Source organism: Thunnus albacares, chromosome 2 (assembly GCF_914725855.1).
Source record: "Thunnus albacares chromosome 2, fThuAlb1.1, whole genome shotgun sequence".
Taxonomy (NCBI): Eukaryota; Metazoa; Chordata; class Actinopteri; order Scombriformes; family Scombridae; genus Thunnus; species Thunnus albacares.
The window spans coordinates 24,618,144-24,636,631 of record NC_058107.1 but is presented as its reverse complement, the minus strand read 5'-3'; the positions used below and the strand labels follow the sequence as shown (position 1 = coordinate 24,636,631).

The 18,488-nt window shown below is 38.5% G+C and overlaps 1 protein-coding gene across 2 annotated transcripts; it reads left to right on the top strand.

The window, feature by feature from the left end:
* The first annotated feature begins 3,322 nt into the window (after nucleotides 1-3,322).
* hsd17b3 (hydroxysteroid (17-beta) dehydrogenase 3) lies at nucleotides 3,323-14,792 on the top strand. Of its 2 annotated transcripts, XM_044374495.1 has the most exons (11): nucleotides 3,323-3,537; nucleotides 9,482-9,528; nucleotides 10,216-10,291; nucleotides 10,433-10,540; nucleotides 10,703-10,770; nucleotides 11,072-11,116; nucleotides 11,209-11,243; nucleotides 11,573-11,654; nucleotides 11,823-11,888; nucleotides 12,043-12,192; nucleotides 12,282-14,792. In XM_044374495.1, exons 1-11 carry the CDS (start codon nucleotides 3,387-3,389, stop codon nucleotides 12,435-12,437), a joined length of 984 nt encoding a protein of 327 aa, XP_044230430.1. In that variant the 5' UTR covers nucleotides 3,323-3,386; the 3' UTR covers nucleotides 12,438-14,792. The 2 variants fall into 2 exon arrangements, with proteins under 2 accessions (XP_044230430.1, XP_044230439.1); XM_044374504.1 differs by lacking the exons at nucleotides 11,209-11,243; nucleotides 11,573-11,654; nucleotides 11,823-11,888.
* The last annotated feature ends 3,696 nt before the right edge of the window (nucleotides 14,793-18,488 follow it).

Sequence of the window (18,488 nt, the reverse complement as noted above, 5' to 3'; positions counted from 1 at the left end):
TCTCTCGATCAGCGTATATTTAAAGTGCAGGGCTGGGCGAGATGGGCACTATCATTCTACCATTTATATAAATTTCATGATGTAGAGAACTACCAAACGGTCAACTATACGTCAGCATTGGCCCTGCCTATTCAGGGCTGATTTTACACAGCAGATGACAGGTTGAGACATTTTCAATCCATGAAATGCTGATTTTTTTTTTTTTTTAAATAAATTTGGTGTCAATGTCAATATTAACACCAGCATTGATGTGATTCATTACAGTAAGATTTCAGATTTGATTTGATTTATTGATTGGGACAGTTTGCAGTTTTTAAACATTAAAGATGCACTGCACCGGAGTTAGCTCAAAGCTAATTTGCATCTGCAGTCCCCCACAATCAAAACATACGACAGCACAACAACAAACGGTAAAAAGCAAAAAACACACAGAACACACCATACAAAATATAAAATACAAAGCTACACCCAACAGCACATCACATACACCCAGTCATATAATTTAGTTTAAAGCTCAAAAAACATGTTTTGGCCTGCAGTACCTCTTGAATAACAACACAGCCGAGTGCTCTGCCACCCCCAGTTTTTTATTCTCATACAGGCAGGAGACTATAAGATGCTTTCAAATGAATTAATTCATTCATTAATGCAATTAACATTTTAAAATGAAAAGGCTGTGGACCATTTATCTTGTCTGTTATATATGTTTCATATTGTATTGACACCAGTGAATGGTTGGCACATAGTATACTGGAACAAGAGACTGAAAATAGTGCCCCCTTATCTATTCATTCAATCAAGCATTGGTTTTGAATTGAGAATCATTTTGTTTCGAATCAGCATCCAAGAATTGAATCAGGAGATAAGCATATCGTTCCAGGCCTACAAAATAATCAGTCATTTGTCACAACCTTTATTCTTCATCTTCTTGTTCCATCTTGATATAGAACTTAAATCCCTGTGGACACTTTCATCTGTCAAATCGTGATTTTTTCACTTAGGTGCACAACACTCTAATGGTGTGCGCACAAACTGTTCGCAGCACCACACACGTTCTCCAGACTTTGCCACTTTTGTCTCAGAAAAATCCAGGGAAAACCCAGAACTCAGTTTGATCCAATTGCAGACAGTATCAGTATGGGGAAAAATGAAGTCATGTCACTGTAATATGTGATTCATATGTTTTTGACTATAGAAACTCATATGAAACAGTATAAATTCATATAAAATAGTACTTTTTTTAGTACTACTTTTTTTTTTTATACTGCTATGGTAATTTTCATTGGCCGACATATAAGAATCTATTGAAAAACATAAAGAAAGAATAGTTTACCATGACATTATATACATTAACATTTCACATACAAAAAAACCTATATGTAACTAACTAACTAATAACTGTAAAATAGCTTCTGGGGACAGCGCAGGGAGCATGTCCCATAGTGAGATACCTCACTCATGTTTCAGAGGACCGAGCTTAATTTCGTAACCCAAAGTTATCATCTGTGTCACTGCCAAATCTGCCCGGGCTACCAAAACTACATAGGTATTTTATTAATTAAAACTAAACTGCATCAATTGCAGTTTGGCTTCAAAAATCAATAAAGAGGCTCTGTAAACATTACGGAAACGATTATGTCATAGTGGCTTTTCTCTAGCCAGCGGGACCCAGTTTATACTAAAAACAAAACAAAACAAGTTACAGCTGCTGCCAGGATGCAGTGTCATTATGGCAATGAGTACCTTTGGCTTTGGAGTAAAAGCTAAGTAAAATCATTTGTGAATCGATGCAAAATCATCCACATCAAGATACATATTAGAACTGAACGGTTAAAACACTAACATTAATATACGCGTATCTAGAAATGTTGATATGAAAAGTATTTCTGGTTCAGAAATGTCGAGATTCAATGTATCCGTGGGCAGTGGTTGCAGAAACATCACTTCTTTTATTTATGATTAAGTTTTTATCTAATTTCTTTTTTTATATCCTCTGCAGTGTAGGGGGATAGAGTGTTAACCAGGTAGGTCAATAAATAAAGACACAAAAACTTTGCAGTTCACCAGTGGAACAAAGTGGCCAAAGTGAAGGGACTGAAGTCAGCTCATAAAATTGCTGAGTCAACTGGGTCAATAACCTTGTGACAAATAACCGTTCATTTATCAAAGAAGCTTTTAACTGGGCTGAGTCTTTCTTTTCAAACTCTCTCCTGTGTATGTGGTTTCTTGTCTTCTCACGCCTGAATAGTGTGATGTGAGTCTTCCCTGTGTGCATGTGTAGTCTGTCCTCTGCCAAGGTCTCCATGGTGATGAAAGTCATGGCTCAGGTCCTATTCTGGCAGCACCTGGAAGTTGCTCGGCATCACTCCTGATCACATTCTTCATGTATATTATAAATCCATTTTAATTTTGCCATCTTGTTTTCCATGCTGTATTTTGTCTTTCTTGTTCTATTCTGTACACACAACATATAGTTCATGTCTGTCCGTCCTGGGAGAGGGATCTCTCCTCTGTTGCCCTTCATGAGGTTTCTTCCATTTTTTTTCTCCATTAAAGGGTTTTTTAGGGAATTTTTCTTTATTTCAATCAAGGGTCTAAGGACGCAGGATGTTGTATTTCTGTATAGATTGTAAAGCCCCTTGAGGGAAATTTGTGATTTGTGATTGATTGGGCTTTACAAATGAAATTGACTTCACTCGACCATCAATGATCACCCCTGAATTTCTAATGGTTGAGTTTCTAATTCAATTAAATTTTTCATTTCAGTTTTAATTATATAGCACCAAATCATAACAAAAGTTATCTCAGGTCACTTTTCACATAGAGCAAGTCTAGACCATACTCTATAAGGAATCATATGAGTAGCACCACTATTTGTGTGTGTGTGTGTGTGTGTGTGTGTGTGTGTCTGTGTTTGTATGCAAGTCAGAGATAGTGTGAGAGTCTGAGTGTGGGTATGTGTACGTGTGTGTGTGTGTGTGTGTGTGTTTGCATGCAAATCAGAGGTAGTGAGAGAGTCTGAGTGCGGGTATGTGAGTGTGTGTGTGTGTGTGTGTGTGTGTGTGTGTGTGTGTGTGTGTGTGTGTCTGTGTTTGTATGCAAGTCAGAGATAGTGTGAGAGTCTGAGTGCGGGTATGTGTACGTGTGTGTGTGTGTGTGTGTGTGTTTGCATGCAAGTCAGAGGTAGTGAGAGAGTCTGAGTGCGGGTATGTGAGAGAGTGTGTGTGTGTGTGTGTGTGTGTGTGTGTGTGTGTGTGTGTTCTTGAAATGGGAGTGTCCTCTCGCAGAGTTATACTCACTTTCTGTCATTCTTTATTTTAGAGAATCACTACCACAGACACAGACACAGAGAATCTTAAAGCCTGAACTTGTTGTACCAGACAAGTATGGATTTAATGGAATTGTTTTTCACTTCCCTCGGTGCTGCAGTTGTTGTCTACTATGGAGTGAAACTGCTGCTTTTCAGTAAGATGCTTTATCCAAAGAAGTGGTTTCCACTGCCAAAATGTTTCTTCACATTCATGGGAGAGTGGGCAGGTAAGCTCTGTGTTTGTGTATGTGTGTGTGTATGTGTGTAGTCCTCATGTTGCGGGGACATAAATCTATTTACACATTCACATGTGGCGACTCGTCTCCCTTTTGGGCACCAAAAGAAAGTCCTCATAATGTAAATCATTCATTTTAGGGGGGAGACTTGGTTTAAAGTTAAGGTAAGTAAGGAAGTAGTGGTTATGGTTAGGGTTAGGGTAAGTCTCCAGGAAATTAATATAAGTCAATATAATGTCCTCTGAAGTGATGGAAACACATCTGTGTGTGTGTGTGTGCGTGTACTGTATGCCAAACCAACAGTAGATCACACTGTGACTAATATTATATGCGTGGGATATGAAACATCAGGACAATCAATTTATATGTCAGTCACAATCGGTATTATTTTAATACTTTTGTGATAGAAAACTACATCGGTGTATTTATATGTGTATATATGCGTATATACTCTATACTGTATGTATGTTAAATTATTACTGAGCTACATACATTACATTAATATGTGTCAAAGTTCACTCGTCAGAATGTGTCTGTGCATTCAAGAAAGGAAAACAAATGTTATAATAGTTTTCATGTCTGAGCTTACTGTTGTGTGAAGACAAGTTTTGGATTCGTTTTTCCTGTTCTGGACTTGTTAAGACTTTTCACTGTTACGCAACCGTATACTTGTGTAATGTATGAACCTTAGGTGTCAAATTTTGACTGTCCTTTTAAAGTATATTGAACAGCTGTTTAGATCTGCAAAATATCCACTGCAGATGAGGTTAGGGTTAAATTATAATAATTGATTTATGACAAGAGGGGAAAACCAGTATCACTGGTCAAAGAAGATAACACTATCCACAGAATGAACTATCAAATCATAAAACATGCGCAATAAAGTGCCTTCAGGGTAAATCCTCAGAAATGACTAAGGATGATGAGGAAAGGATGTTATCCAGCTAGTGCATGATTCAAACTTGTAAGCTTCCAATAAACAGTGTCAATGTGATCAATGATCAGTTTACAGTATTTACATTAGCATCTTCTGAAGAGGTGATTCAATCCTCCATGGTACTAAAGAAAGCTTCATAAAAAATATAGAATACTGAGTCAATCTTTCCTCTCACTCCAAAGTCCATTTTCATTCCATTCCAGCATTCAGGAAAAACAGCCATCAGAACAGTATGTTCTGGGTTGCATAAACCCCGTCCCTCTCCATTAATTTCTCATTAGACAATGTGAAACCACATTTGCATCTCTTTCAATGTTGAGTATTTTCAAAGTGTTTTGCTTTGTCTCACCCACTGGAGGGACAAAAAAAAAAATAGACAGTAAACAGCAACACATCCCAATCTTAGCTTCTTTATCTTTTTTACTTTTTTAACACATTTCCCTCCAAACTTCTCGAAATCATAAGATTCTGTTAATGGAGCTCAATCATCTCTCTGTGGATCAGCATACAAGATGGTTTCCATGGGAACAATGAAAACTGTTTTCTGGCACACTGTGGACGTTCTAGATAAACAGGAAAGTAACAAGCACTGTTTAAAACAAAAAATAGAAAATAGATTGAGGTTTTGGTAAAGACTTGGTAAAGGCTAGTTTTACTTAACGTTGTCTGTATGAATCTTTGTGTTACTGCAGGCATACACAAGTCGGTGCACAGATTTGTAGTAGTTATTCACAGAACTCATTTGCGTAGGAGAAAATGCCAGAGCCATGTCTGAGATTCTTTTCAATGAATGAAGACTATTGCTATCAACTTGTTTATTTGTTTGACACAGAAGATCCCAATATTATGTAATCTAATATCATCAGATTATACTTTTTCCTGTAATACTTTCTGTTTATCTATTGACACAAGAGCATTTGATGAGTAATGAGTCTTTTTCTAACCCCAATATGTGATAATAGGTCATTTGCTCTGGTTATTGTTAAACATGATTAGCACAACATTAGCTGTCAATGGCAGCCATTGAAGACCAGTTCATGGAGAGTAATTATATGCATATCATGTAGGTGCAAGGCTATTAGAAAGCAGTATCAATGAAAAAAGGGAGTGCCTGCACACTTACTCCAAGCCATAAAAGTTTAATCTGGACAACACTTTGATCCTACTCTGATCTTCATCAGGTCAGAATGTTTGTACAAATGGAAAACACACCCATATTTATATTTCATGCACACCAATAAGCTGATAAGCTCTATGACGACAGGTATTATTAACCATCCAAGGTGATGGTTGGGGTGCGGTTAACCGTCCATGTGATAAACGCCTCAGAGCAATTACTAATTCAACAAAGTACCTAGAAAAAAGCAGGAGTACAAAGGCCATACTTCAAAAAACAATACATCAAAAATATCACAAATATCACAACATACCTCTTATATATAAACATTACATCATATTCATCATCATGTATATCAGAATCAACGTCTTTTAATTCTTGTACTGAGATGGGGTCTTAACACCCTTCTATAAAATGTTAGTTAGATCAAATAACATAAAGGACATGACACACCTGTTAAATTTACAAATTTTAACATTTTTAAATGTGTGTGTCAAGATCTAGAAATATGAAACTATAAATCCATCATGAAGCTATCAACATTTTTTATATTTTAGAGACAAATGTTTAATCTCATATTCTTGATTCAGACCTCTGGGTGTAAGAGTCTGAAGAGTGAAAATGTAAAAACATTTGAGGCCACTGAAAACCTCCCCGAGGTTTGGACTGATTACTCCAAATTGTACAAAGATTAGAGGCATTGTTTGGTTACTGAGCAGCCTTGATCTTTGTTACTGATTCCAATGATATTTAACCACAGACGTCAGAAATGATGGATGTACGGGTGGTACAGGAGTAAAGCTCAACAGTTGCTACACTTTATGAGCTATGTTAGTGTCTCAGCTAAAGAATCCCAGAAAGATTTTTCCTATCTAAGTCTGAATTGATGGCAGTAAGTGACCCAGATATTCCTCTTCCCAGCCACTTCTTCAACCTTTTCCAGGGGAACACTGAAGTGTTTTTGGGTCAGAAGGAATATTCCTCCACTGTGTTATGTGTGTGTCACAGAATCTCCCTCCAGTTGGACATACATCCACGGGGAGGCATCCTGATTGGATGCCCAAACAGTTAAACTTTTCAATGTGAAGGAGAAGCAATTTTGCTACTACTTCCTCACTCTGACCCTGAGGGTGAGCCAAAATAATATGTGAAAGAAGCACATTTTTCATTCTTTTGGTGACCAGAGATCTTGACCATACATGAGGGTTGGAACATGGATCACCTGGTGAATTAAGAGCTTAGTCTTCAGAATCAGAATCACCTTTATCGGCCAATTATGTTTTCGCATTAAAAGGAATTTGACTCCGGTTTAGTGGCTTAGTGTGTACTTACACACAACACAACAATCTTCAGAAAGATACCCAAGGAATGTCTATATAATAATCAGCTCTCTCTTCACCATCACAGTCCTGTAAATCCATATCACTTCATATGTCACACAGAGATGCTTGTCAATCTCAAGTTGCCTCAGATTTTGAGATACTGACCATCATTGCAACCACTTCACATGCTGTTTATTATTTTCTCAATTTATCAATTAATTGTTTTGCCAATAAAATGTCAGAAAATTGGGGGAAATGCCCATCACAATTTCCCAGAGCCCAAGGTGACATCATCAAATGTCTCTAAATTCAATTTACAATGAAACAGGAAAAAAGCAGCAAATCATCATATTGGAGAAGCTAGTTTTAGGGAATTTTCACTTGAGTAATGATTTAAATGATTAAGCCATTATCAAAATAGTGCCTGATTAATTTTTTGTCAATTGACTGATCGATTAATCGACTAATCCTTGCAGGCCTAGTCCCAAGTATGCCAATCCAATGCCTCACCAATAAAGTATTATCAGTGGTATCACTGGCAGCACTCATAGTATATAAATATTACAATAGAGAAACTACACTGTTGCAACCCTTAGGGGAGCAGTTTCACTACTCTACTGTTAGCAAACACAAGAGTGAAATGTGTCCCCAATACTTAAGTGCTCACTTGCAGCTGCTTGGCAACCAACTTAACTTTTCAATAGTGTTTGGAATAAAGGATAAGTGGATTATGAGGTAATGTTGGATCAAGGCCAGGTTCATTTAAAAAAGGCTAAATACACACCTATTTGATATTCTGAGGGGCCACACAAGAGGTGGATGTTGCTGAATGATTTGTAGGTCTGTTGAGACAGTCACAGGGAAATTAAGTGGTTGTTTCATACAAATCACAAACAAAATATATATGTATTACCTCAGTTATTGTATTCATGGTGGTGTCTACCCATATAGACAGGAGGAGATTTCTGCCAACACCCCAACACATTTCAGTGGGGATGGATGTAATATTGTTTTGCGGTGTTCAAGCATTTAAGAAATATCAACTTAAATATCAACAGAAACCTCTCTTTCCAGAACCAGAGTCCCCATTACTCTGGACAATCCAAAGAACACACTGTCAACAGCTTGGATAGAGACTATAAACACTGTCCCAGTCTCTCAGACATTGACTCTGGAAAGGCATGTTGTTGTTGAATTTTTTAATTGTTGCAGATATGATGATAGCACTAGAAATCTCAGGAACATATATCTCAGCACCTTGGCAAATAAAACCAAAATTATCAGCATGTCTACGTACTGCTAGAGGTAAGTGAGAAAATATGATTTTATTTGGTAATTTGGGGTAAACTGACCCTTTATGTCCAGTATATTCCAAAATGTCCTACAATGTTCAAAAAATTGTCAAATTGTCCATGTATAAAGCCATGAAATGCATATTTAAGACCATTTTGCATTAAAATGTCAGCTAGAGATGTAATTTTTAACCAATGTACAGGGTTGATGTTAATTAGCTAGCTAGTAGCTACAGCTAATAAAATCTGCCAGTGATTCTCAGCAGGCAAAATCACCAGCCGCTGGTCTTGTGTCTGTTTCCCCTTCAAATATTGTTTCCTGTACCATTGCTCTTCACAGATGGGGTCTTAAGTGTGGCCATGATTACATAGGTGTCTTGGGGTTATGGTAAAACATCTGGTTGGGATTAGGTAGGCATTTATAAGAGAAAGAGAAAACACCAATTGATTAGGGAAACAATTGATGGGGGAAGACACAACACCAGCTTTTGTCTACTTCTGTCTGAATTCAAAGATCCATTGTTTAAAACATTACCACACATTTTGAGTGGTAAATCTGCCAAAGTTGTCATTGTAAATGATATATGTGCAGTGCCAGAATGAAAAAACACTGCACCATGTTGGTGTGAATGCAGAATGTAAAGGGATTCTTAGTATGTAGGGCCTTATAAATATTTTATAATAATATAATAAACTTTGTTTATACAGCAATTAACAAAGTTACAAAGTGTTTTACAGGAAAATAAGAAGAAAAAAAAAAGAACAGCAGAGCCAAGAGATCTGCAGTCTGACACTGTTCTCATGTCAGGAAAAAGGATTGTGAACACATTTGTAAAGAGCATTAATTTTATTTTTTCAACTGAACACATGAAAAGAGGCTAAACATAAAAGCAAGCTCAGGTGAACATGTATGCCCATCACTTTCTATTTGAACACAGTGAAGAAAAATGCCTGTGATCTTGATAATCAGGGTCATGGGGAAATGGGATAGTAGTGAGCACTCAGAAACAAGCAGTTCCTGTTCTCTGCAAATTATTTACCAAGACTGGGGAACATGATGTATCGGTACAGTCTGTTAGAACAGGATGGGTGTAGTGTAAACAAGTAAACACAAGGGATTTGTCCGACACGTAGTCTGACAGCAGAGGAGGAGCGGATGACCTAGTGCAGCACCGATTCACAGTGCTCCCGGTGTTTAGAATAGAAACTGCAGGAAAATGTAAGCACTAATGACATTAATTTACAACATTCTGCATCCCTGTTTCAGTGGTGACTGGTGCTTCAGAGGGCATAGGAAGAGCATATGCATTTGCAGTAAGTCATTGTTGTTGTTTTTTTGCATTTATGACAAACATTTCTGCACTTGGCAGCATATGGCAAATAACTTTAGTTTGTTTATCATCTAGGCTCATGTTGTTTGTTTAATAAATTGTCATATGCTTAAAGCACAGGTTCACCATTTTTCAAGTATTTCCTGAAACAAAAGTCAGGTTCCCAAATGAACACTGACACATGTTTTTCTTGCTGTTATCATTCCTCCTGTTCATGTTGGCCATCAAGAGATCTCTTCAAAATGTGATTTCCGTGTAAGTCATGGGGGACAAACATTTTCTTTGCAAAAATGTATTCAGATGTTTATCTGAAGCTAAAGTGAGGCCTCTTTTTGATAGTATTCCTCGACTACTGCTCAACAGGTAAACACTGTCCAAGAAAAGACAGAGAGGGAATTTAGTACTAAAAAAACTGCTTTGAAAGATACCCACTTGATTTGACTAACCTGGATGGCTTAAGCCTTAAATTATTAACGGGAGGAATGATTACACCAAGCGAAACCTCTTCCAGTCTTCACATGGGCTGCTGACTTTAAGACAGACTTGAAAAATTGTGAACCTATCCTTTAAATGTCTTTTATTTGGTACAAGTCTGCTAATTTCTCTCTTTGGCAATTTGTATGTTTTTTTTCTCTCCTCCTGTCCACCATGTCACTACTGCTTCCTGTAGCTGGCAGAGCAAGGCATGAACGTGGTTATCATGAGTCGAACCAAAGTGACATTGGATCAGGTAGCAAAGGACATACGTAAGATAATTACTCTCTATATTTACCTATTTTGTTGAGCCTGCTTTTAAATATGTAACTACATTTACAACTGTGCTGTTTGTCGTGTGTAAGAGTGCTGTACTGTATGCAGCTGACTTCACACTTACTCGTTCTTCATAGGTGATGCTACAGGGCAGACGGTGAAAGTGGTAGTAACAGACTTCACAAAGGAAAATGTCTTCAGCGAAGTTGAGGATCAGCTGAAGGACCTGAACATTGGAGTTTTAGGTTGGACATTTTTCCATTCTTTCATGCAATGTTCAAAACATTATTTGCTCCAAAGAGACTGAACACAAGAAAACAGTCAGTATTTAGGGTAGTGATAGCGGCTGCTTTACCGCTGTAGTCTGTCCCCCAATAAACCTGGATTTTCTTGCTTTTCTGCTCCAGTCAACAATGTAGGCATGCTGCCCAGCTTCATCCCCTGCAAATTCCTTGAGAGTACAGAGTTGGACCAGGTCAGTAGTGTCTCAGCAGCTTATACTATAGATAAAGAACCACTAACCTATGGGTTGTTCCCATATGTACTTGTTCTGTTTGCATTAGCAATAAATTACTCTGAATGCTAGTTTCCTCACCTAAATGTTGATCCTCAGAGGGCTCACAGATAATTAAACTCTTCACTCTCTTAACCTTTTAGGAAGTTAAGGAACCCTTTTTTTTAAATCTTACTTTTTATCTGCTCTTTAACATGTCCTTTCCCTTATCAATGAAAACAGCTTTCCTGTAAGAGTGATTCATGTTTATCTATCCTTTCAGACAATTACAAGGATGATAAACTGCAATGTGAAAACTATAGTCAGGGTAAGAGTTTGTATTTACTTAAACTTTTTTTTAACAAATTAACTCAACCCATATGTTTGCCTCAAATCGGAAAATGCTCTTTTTTTCCACAGATGTGCAAAATAATCCTTCCAGGCATGGTGAACAGGTTTCCTACTCATGTTTTTTTTCATTAACTGTTACATATAATACAATAAAACCATTACATGTTAATCAGTGGGATACCCCAGTAGCATACTGTCTGGAACATATACCACAGAACCACAATGTCTGCCGCTTGAATCCAGCCATGGACCCTTGTTGCATGTCATACCTGTCTTTCTAGCTGTTTCCTGTCTCTCTGTACTTTCCACAGTCAAATAAAGGCAAAAAAATTATCTTACAAACATGTTTCAGGGGTTTCTAGTCACAAATGTAAGACATAATTCTTTCTTGGTTGTGGGTATGTGAGTGCAATGGTGTGTTCTTCCTCTACAGGGGGAAAGGAGTGATTGTAAATATTTCGTCTGGAATTGCTTCTTTTCCTTGCCCCCTGTACTCTCTGTACTCTGCATCTAAGGTGAGTAGAGAGTCACCATTACACCTCTTATTCCCCTGGTTCACTTTGTATGATTACTGATGCTCTAATTTGTCAATGTGTGTCAGTGCTTTTGAGCACGCACATATTGACGTGTGTGCAATGTGCATTTGTTTATGACTGTGTGCATCATCACCTTACTCCTTATAGGTGTTTGTGGAGAGATTTTCTCAAGGTCTTCAAGCAGAGTACAAAGATAAAGGAATTATTGTACAGGTACTTTCCTTCTCTTTGAGACTCCACCTCTAAGTCTTTGAAATCACAGGAAGAAGAAATGCTTTCTTATTAACCTAAAAGTGATCAAAAAGAAAAATCTTGACAAAATCTTTTCATAATGTTCTCTTTCTCTCTGTCCTTCTTGTTTTCTCAGGCAGTGGCTCCATTTGGGGTCTCCACTCGAATGGCAGGTTTCCAGCCAACCAACATGTTGACCCTGTCACCGGAGGACTTTGTGAAGAGCTCCCTGCAGTATCTCAGAGCTGGAGACAAAATACACGGCAGCATCTGTCACACAGTCCTGGTAAGACTCAATGGCACAACCATCTGATGACGCCAATTAACATGGCAAAAGTCTGATTTGTCCTTGTTAATATGGTTATGTGCATACAGGGCTGGTTACTACAGTGCATTCCTCTCAAGATTCTCTGTGCAGACTCTATGCAAAATGGCCTACATGACTATGTCAAGAACAAGCTGCAGAGCAAATATACACCTCCGCATGAAGTGCAGGTTTTGAAAGTGCAACACATCAACAACCTGGAGTAGCAATGTAAAGACATTTCTTCTCAAAAAACATCTGTCTTTAAATAAAGTTATGATTTTGAAGCTGTTGACAAATGTTTTCTCTCATTTAAATTTTGTAATGAACTGAATATTGTAACTTGTGAATGTATAGTATTATTATTAGATAGTGTAGTATACAGTACTATGTTTTATGTGGTTTTTTTTGTTCTGTTTTGGGTAAGCCACCCTCAGGGAAGCACCTTTATGAATAACATTCTTTTTTGCAATTATTAAGGTTTAGAGTGATTGATACTTCCTCCTCCACTATTTTTAAAAATGTTCAGCTTCCTCTTTAAACCTCTGCTTTATTCCAAATATATATAAAGTATTGTCTGACATTAGAGAAACAGAAATTTCCCATTCAGGGGCATCATAGACCCAGAAGAGCACAGTATCGCAACTTCTTGGCAGTGAGGTGCAAATTTTGTCTCAAATGTTGTTTTGTTTGATTTACTTTGAATTTTGCTATGAATCATTGGCTTTTTGTCATTTTATATATTTGTGAATACAGTATGTCCCTCAACATATTTAGATGTTGAATAAGTAGAAAATATTAGGTCAAATGCAACTGTAGTTGCTTGTGAGATGTTTTTCATGTTGGTACATCTTCAACTTTTTTTTCTCTTGGTGATAGACAAAAATTATGAGATCATAACACATCTTGAAATTTCATTCACCAACCACACCCACATCAGATACAAAATTAAAAAAATATATCCAAATATATAATAATAATAATAATATATAAACACCCTCAAACCTTTACTACTATAAACATTCCAAACCACATCTTTCAACAGGTATTACATGTAATAAACTAGTTAATGTTTTCAAAATACATTTTCATTAATATTAGCCTCAATTCTTTTGTCCTTCAATGAAATGAAAATTACACACCCTGGCTGACAAATGTGTTCCCCATAGTCATAGATCTTGTAGGAGAATATGAATGATAATGAGTCTGGCGTCTTATCTGCTTAACTGGAGGAACCGTCCTGTTCTGCTACTCACCTCCACACACACACACACCACTGTAACACAAACACACCTGTAACTCTCATTAGAACCTGCCTCTCCCCTCTCAGATGGAGGAAACATTTGATCAGATGAATACACCACCAGACGACTTAGTTGTGGTGTCTGTCACCATTCTGATATCCACAAAACCAGTTGGGGCGGAAGAGAATTGATGAGTTCCTACCTGGGTCCTGAGAAATGGGAATACACACACAGGAGACCTGGGTTTGATAGCCGGCTGCTTACAGGATGATGTACAGTGTTTAAAGCATGCACAAACTTTCCCTGATAAAGATCCGTCCATGTACAGTACATATGCAGATGCAGACACACACAGACCGTTTGAATTAGTATGTGCTACCGAGACATCTGACCTAAAAGAGTCACTAATCATGGGGTGACCGGACTGTTTAGACAGCCGTGATGAATGATCCTCCCCATGAGAGATAGTGCAGGGAATAGGAAATGTGGCTTGAGAAAGAGAGAAAAAAGGAGGGAGGTCAGAGTCACCGTGAGCTTAGATGATCCATGCTTGGCCTGACTTTGTTAAATGCAAAAAAGAATTAATTTCACATGAGGATAAGCTTTTATTTACCTCATATGATACCTAATAAAACAGTTACAGCACTTTTGCAACAATTAAAACCCTGCAAAAATAAAAACAAAAGTATAGACAAGAAATGAAACAACAAACCATCATAGTCTATTGTAACACTGTAGGTGTAATAAGATATAAATGGACACATGGATCTTATTAAAGTTAAGAAAAAGACTATAATTTATGTTTGTTTGTATTATGGAATTGTGAACTTAAATATTTCACCTTCTTTAGGCAAGTTAACTAAGCTATTTTAGTCTTTTGGCACTGATATTTATGTGAATTGTAAATCAAATATATTTTTAAAATTGATGAATGTTTATCTGTAAGTGCTTAATGTTTGACCTTCCAATAATTCAGTCAGTTAGTGTGTGTACACAGCATGTGTATGCCTGATACCTGTAAAACTCATATGTTGGGAAAACATCAGTATTTGAACATTTCATGGAGCAGACTGTGTGCTCACATTCTGTTCAACTTGAGATGTTGACATGAGCAGCTCCTATTTGTGTCTCTAACATAAAATAACATGGTTTTATTGTCTTTTTCAAAGGTAACTGAAACACCTACTTTTGGAATTGCTATCAGTAGTGTAAGTATCGCCATTGCAGCTGTGATTTAGAATTAGATCTAGAGTAGCTTAAATTGTCCATACAATTTGTGTAACATAATATAAAAACATGGTTTATGATGACATTAAAATGTATTCATGTATGCAATTATACATGTTCACTGTGTGGTTTCTTATATTCCTGCAATCAGTTTAACACTCAATATGGCCACTAGAGGGCACAAAATGCAAAGGTTTCATAGCTCTTTTTGATAGAGGATTGGATCTGCAGCAGGCAGAACACACACACACACACACACACATGCACTGTATTTAACCAGGCTATTTCCAATTCATGATGTAAGTCTGTACCCTATCAAAAACTGTCCCTGTGCTTTGGTAAGTGAAGAGACTTAATGACCAAGCACTGAACATATTCCTGTAGAGCTGATGGGACATCTTTACATCACACTGAACAAAGGAGAAATGTGTTAAAAATACCAGTTTAATTTAATGTGATGTCACTACTCTCCACCACTGGGAATTTCCAGGAGGTGTCTGTGATGTTCGTATAGCTGCACCTCCTCAGTCTCTGTGTTTGTGTGTGTGTGTGTGTGTGTGTGTGTGTGTGTGTGTGTGTGTGTGTGTGTGTGTGTCACCTGCAGCCGAAATTAAAAGTTGTTTATCCTTGTTGCACAAGAGCTGGGACTTTCCTCACCTGGGGTGCTCTTCAATTTAGTGGTGCAAACACATTATGACACCTTTTAATTTACTATTTTCAAAGCCTCCCTGACATCAAATGAGGTTCTCAGAGTTGGTAAGTTAATATTACCTCTTTCATAATAGCAGGTTATACAGCCAAGAGGGCTCTCCTCTTTTACAGAGCATCAATGTGGGAGAGCTTCTCTTCTACATTCACAGAATAATGGTTTTACCATCAATGGGATCATATTTTAGCACAAATATTCAGTGAAAGTGGCTTCAACATGTCTAACGCCTCTAGCAGATGAGAGATTCATTAAAGAAGGGGTCAATGGAAAGTCATCGTTTTCATTTCACTGGATGACCATGGATCATGTGGGTGGTCAGGGCTCCGAGGACGGTCTCCATATGCAGATTGCGTGTGTGTGTGTGTGTGTGTGTGTGTGTGTGTGTGTGTTTGAGTAGGGGAAAGAAAAGGAGAGAGGTGCTGCCTTTGAGGATGCTCCCTGTGTGACTCCTCTCTCCTCCCCGGACACTGCTTGCTTGTTGTTTCAGTAAACAGAAGGGTCCAGAGATGATCCAAGACAAGCACACAGCCACCGCAGCCCACCCAGGAGCCAAGGTCAGGACCACTAACCTTCAGATACATACACACTCTAGTACACTGAACCTGCCCTGCAAATAATTTTCCAGGTTGACCCAGGAGTTGGAGTTTAAGACTGGAACTTATTCACCTTAATGCTTAAAAAAAAAATCTAATCTAACATGATAAATCAAGATAGCAATTTTACCCCCATCACTGGATAAGGCTGAACTCCCAATGAAAATATTTGAGTTAATCATCTAAAAGCTATAAAACCCCAATTGCCAATTACATATAGTGCACATTTTTGTTTCCATATTCCCTTCAGTGGCTTTCTCTCTCTGAATGTTTTCCATCTCAAGAATGTGCTGTGCTTGTCCTTATGATATACTCCTATAAATATTTCAATATTTATACTAGCAGACATATGCATGTGACATAATTACCACCTTGTCTCTCAAACTTTGTCCCTCAACACATGGAGATTCATTCTCACATAGGAGTTTTAGGGGTAATTATTTCTCACAGGAGTAATAATACCCACCACTCTCCTATGCAGGACGGAGGTCTTTGAAACTCAAGAAGATAATTCCGACCCTTCATCTTCTCCAAAAGAGCTGGCTGTCAGGGACGGGCTGCACTGTCAGCAAGGGAAAGCAAACAAGACAGAGGAAGAGGCAGAGAGGTGAATGGAGAATGGAAGGTAGGGAAGAGAGAGAGAGGTAAGAGAAGAAGAGGTTCAGGGGGAGAGATGGATCGAAAAGGGGAAAAGAAAAGGCCAGTGACTTCTCCGACAGCCCAGTGCTCACATATGGCTAGGCTTTGCTTGTATAGCCTCACTTCAAGGCGAAGGGCCCTGCAAACATAAACAGTAGAGAGGCTGCAGCTGGAGCAGGGAGGCAGCCGCTTGCTTACTGAGACCTCTCTACACTAAACAATGGATCAAGTGACGCACGGGCCTTTGGCAGTGCAACAGAGACTCAGGCGGCTCAGAAAAGCCTTTCTTCCGTACGTTTATCTCTGCTCTCTCAATATTTACCCCATGGGAAAACACACAATTTTCCATTCCTTTTGTTCTGAAAGGAGTAAAAGAATGGACCTCCCTCTATCTCTCTCTCTCTCTCTCTCCCACCTTCAAGACAGGAGAGGGTCAGAGAGGACAAGTGTCTTTTTGAGCAAAATTTGGAAATGTGACTCCTATTTTCATCTACTCTGTGTTGAATTCGATCACTTACTCACTCCTACAGCTCTGTACAGGTGTTGGGAATGAATAGATTTAAGTAGTGAGTTTTGCACAGCCTCTCCTTCATTGAAATTCACACGCACGGTCTATTTCCAGCCGTGTTGCGAGGGAAACAAAATGAGGATTAGTCTCTCTTACTGTGTGCGTTTGTGCATTAGAAACTTAGTTTGTGTGTGTGTGTGTGTGTGTGTGTGTGTGCATCTGTGTTATATCTCTTTTATGATGGGGCACAATGGGGAACGGAAGGGCCCAGGAGCCAGTGAATTAACCCAAATTACAGCTAACAGTTGCCTGGGTAACTGGATAGGAATGAGGGGCAAATGGTGTGTAATTTCCTAATGAAGGTGGTGGTGATGGGGGGGGGTTCTTCTTTTTCGCATTTAGAGACCTCCTCAGCCTGTTACCGTAACAACAGGAGGACTCAGAGCCCCCCTATCATAATTGTTTGCTTGCTGAGTCACCTAAAAGTTTTTTTTCACAGGCCTTAGATACAAACCATTTACTCTGTTCTCTCATAAACACCTATGATGCCGAGTTACATACAACTTTTTAATGACCTGAGATCATTACACACTAATGATACATGTTTCCTGAGTTGTTATGTTATGTATGCATTTGCACAAAACTGGAGTTCTCCATAAGTGACAGTTTGCAGATTTTCTTAACACGTTGCAGAGTCATCGTATGGAAACCTGAGCCAGAGACAAAACGAGGCCCATACAGGCTCCAGGTCAGCATGGGTCAGCACTCATTCACAGCTTTTTACTAATCAAATCAAACTAGGTGTCACAGTCTGACTTCTGCAAATAAACCCGCAAGGCCAGGGCTGTCTCTCTGCCGCTCCTTCTTAACGTCTAGTTTATAACAGACTCACAGACACCCACGTTATTGTGGCAGGAAATGTAAACAGACTTCTCACCCTGGCCTTGACAAAAAGAGACAAGACGCTAATGGGAGACCTGGAAAAACACGCACGTCTCTTTGGTGGTATTTCACACGACCCCTTCTAGGTGTGGGGAAACCGCACCACACGGCATGTAATGAAATATAAATAATACAATTATCAGACTGACTTCAGACATTGTCACAGATCACTCATGGCGGTTGTACGTCTCACTCCAGATCCTTAGCAGAATGCTGCAGTTAAGAGTTAAGGATAAGAGAGCTTTGTTTGCCACTGAGCCATGTTAGCTGGCCTCCATTAGCCTCCAACCACCGTCAGTCAGTTGGTGAGCCTTTCTATTGTCAGTCAAACGCTAAGCCTCTCTGCTATCTCACTTGAACCAGACTATGACTACAAAAAGGCCGATAGGGATCTGCAAATCTCGGTTGCGGGTGAA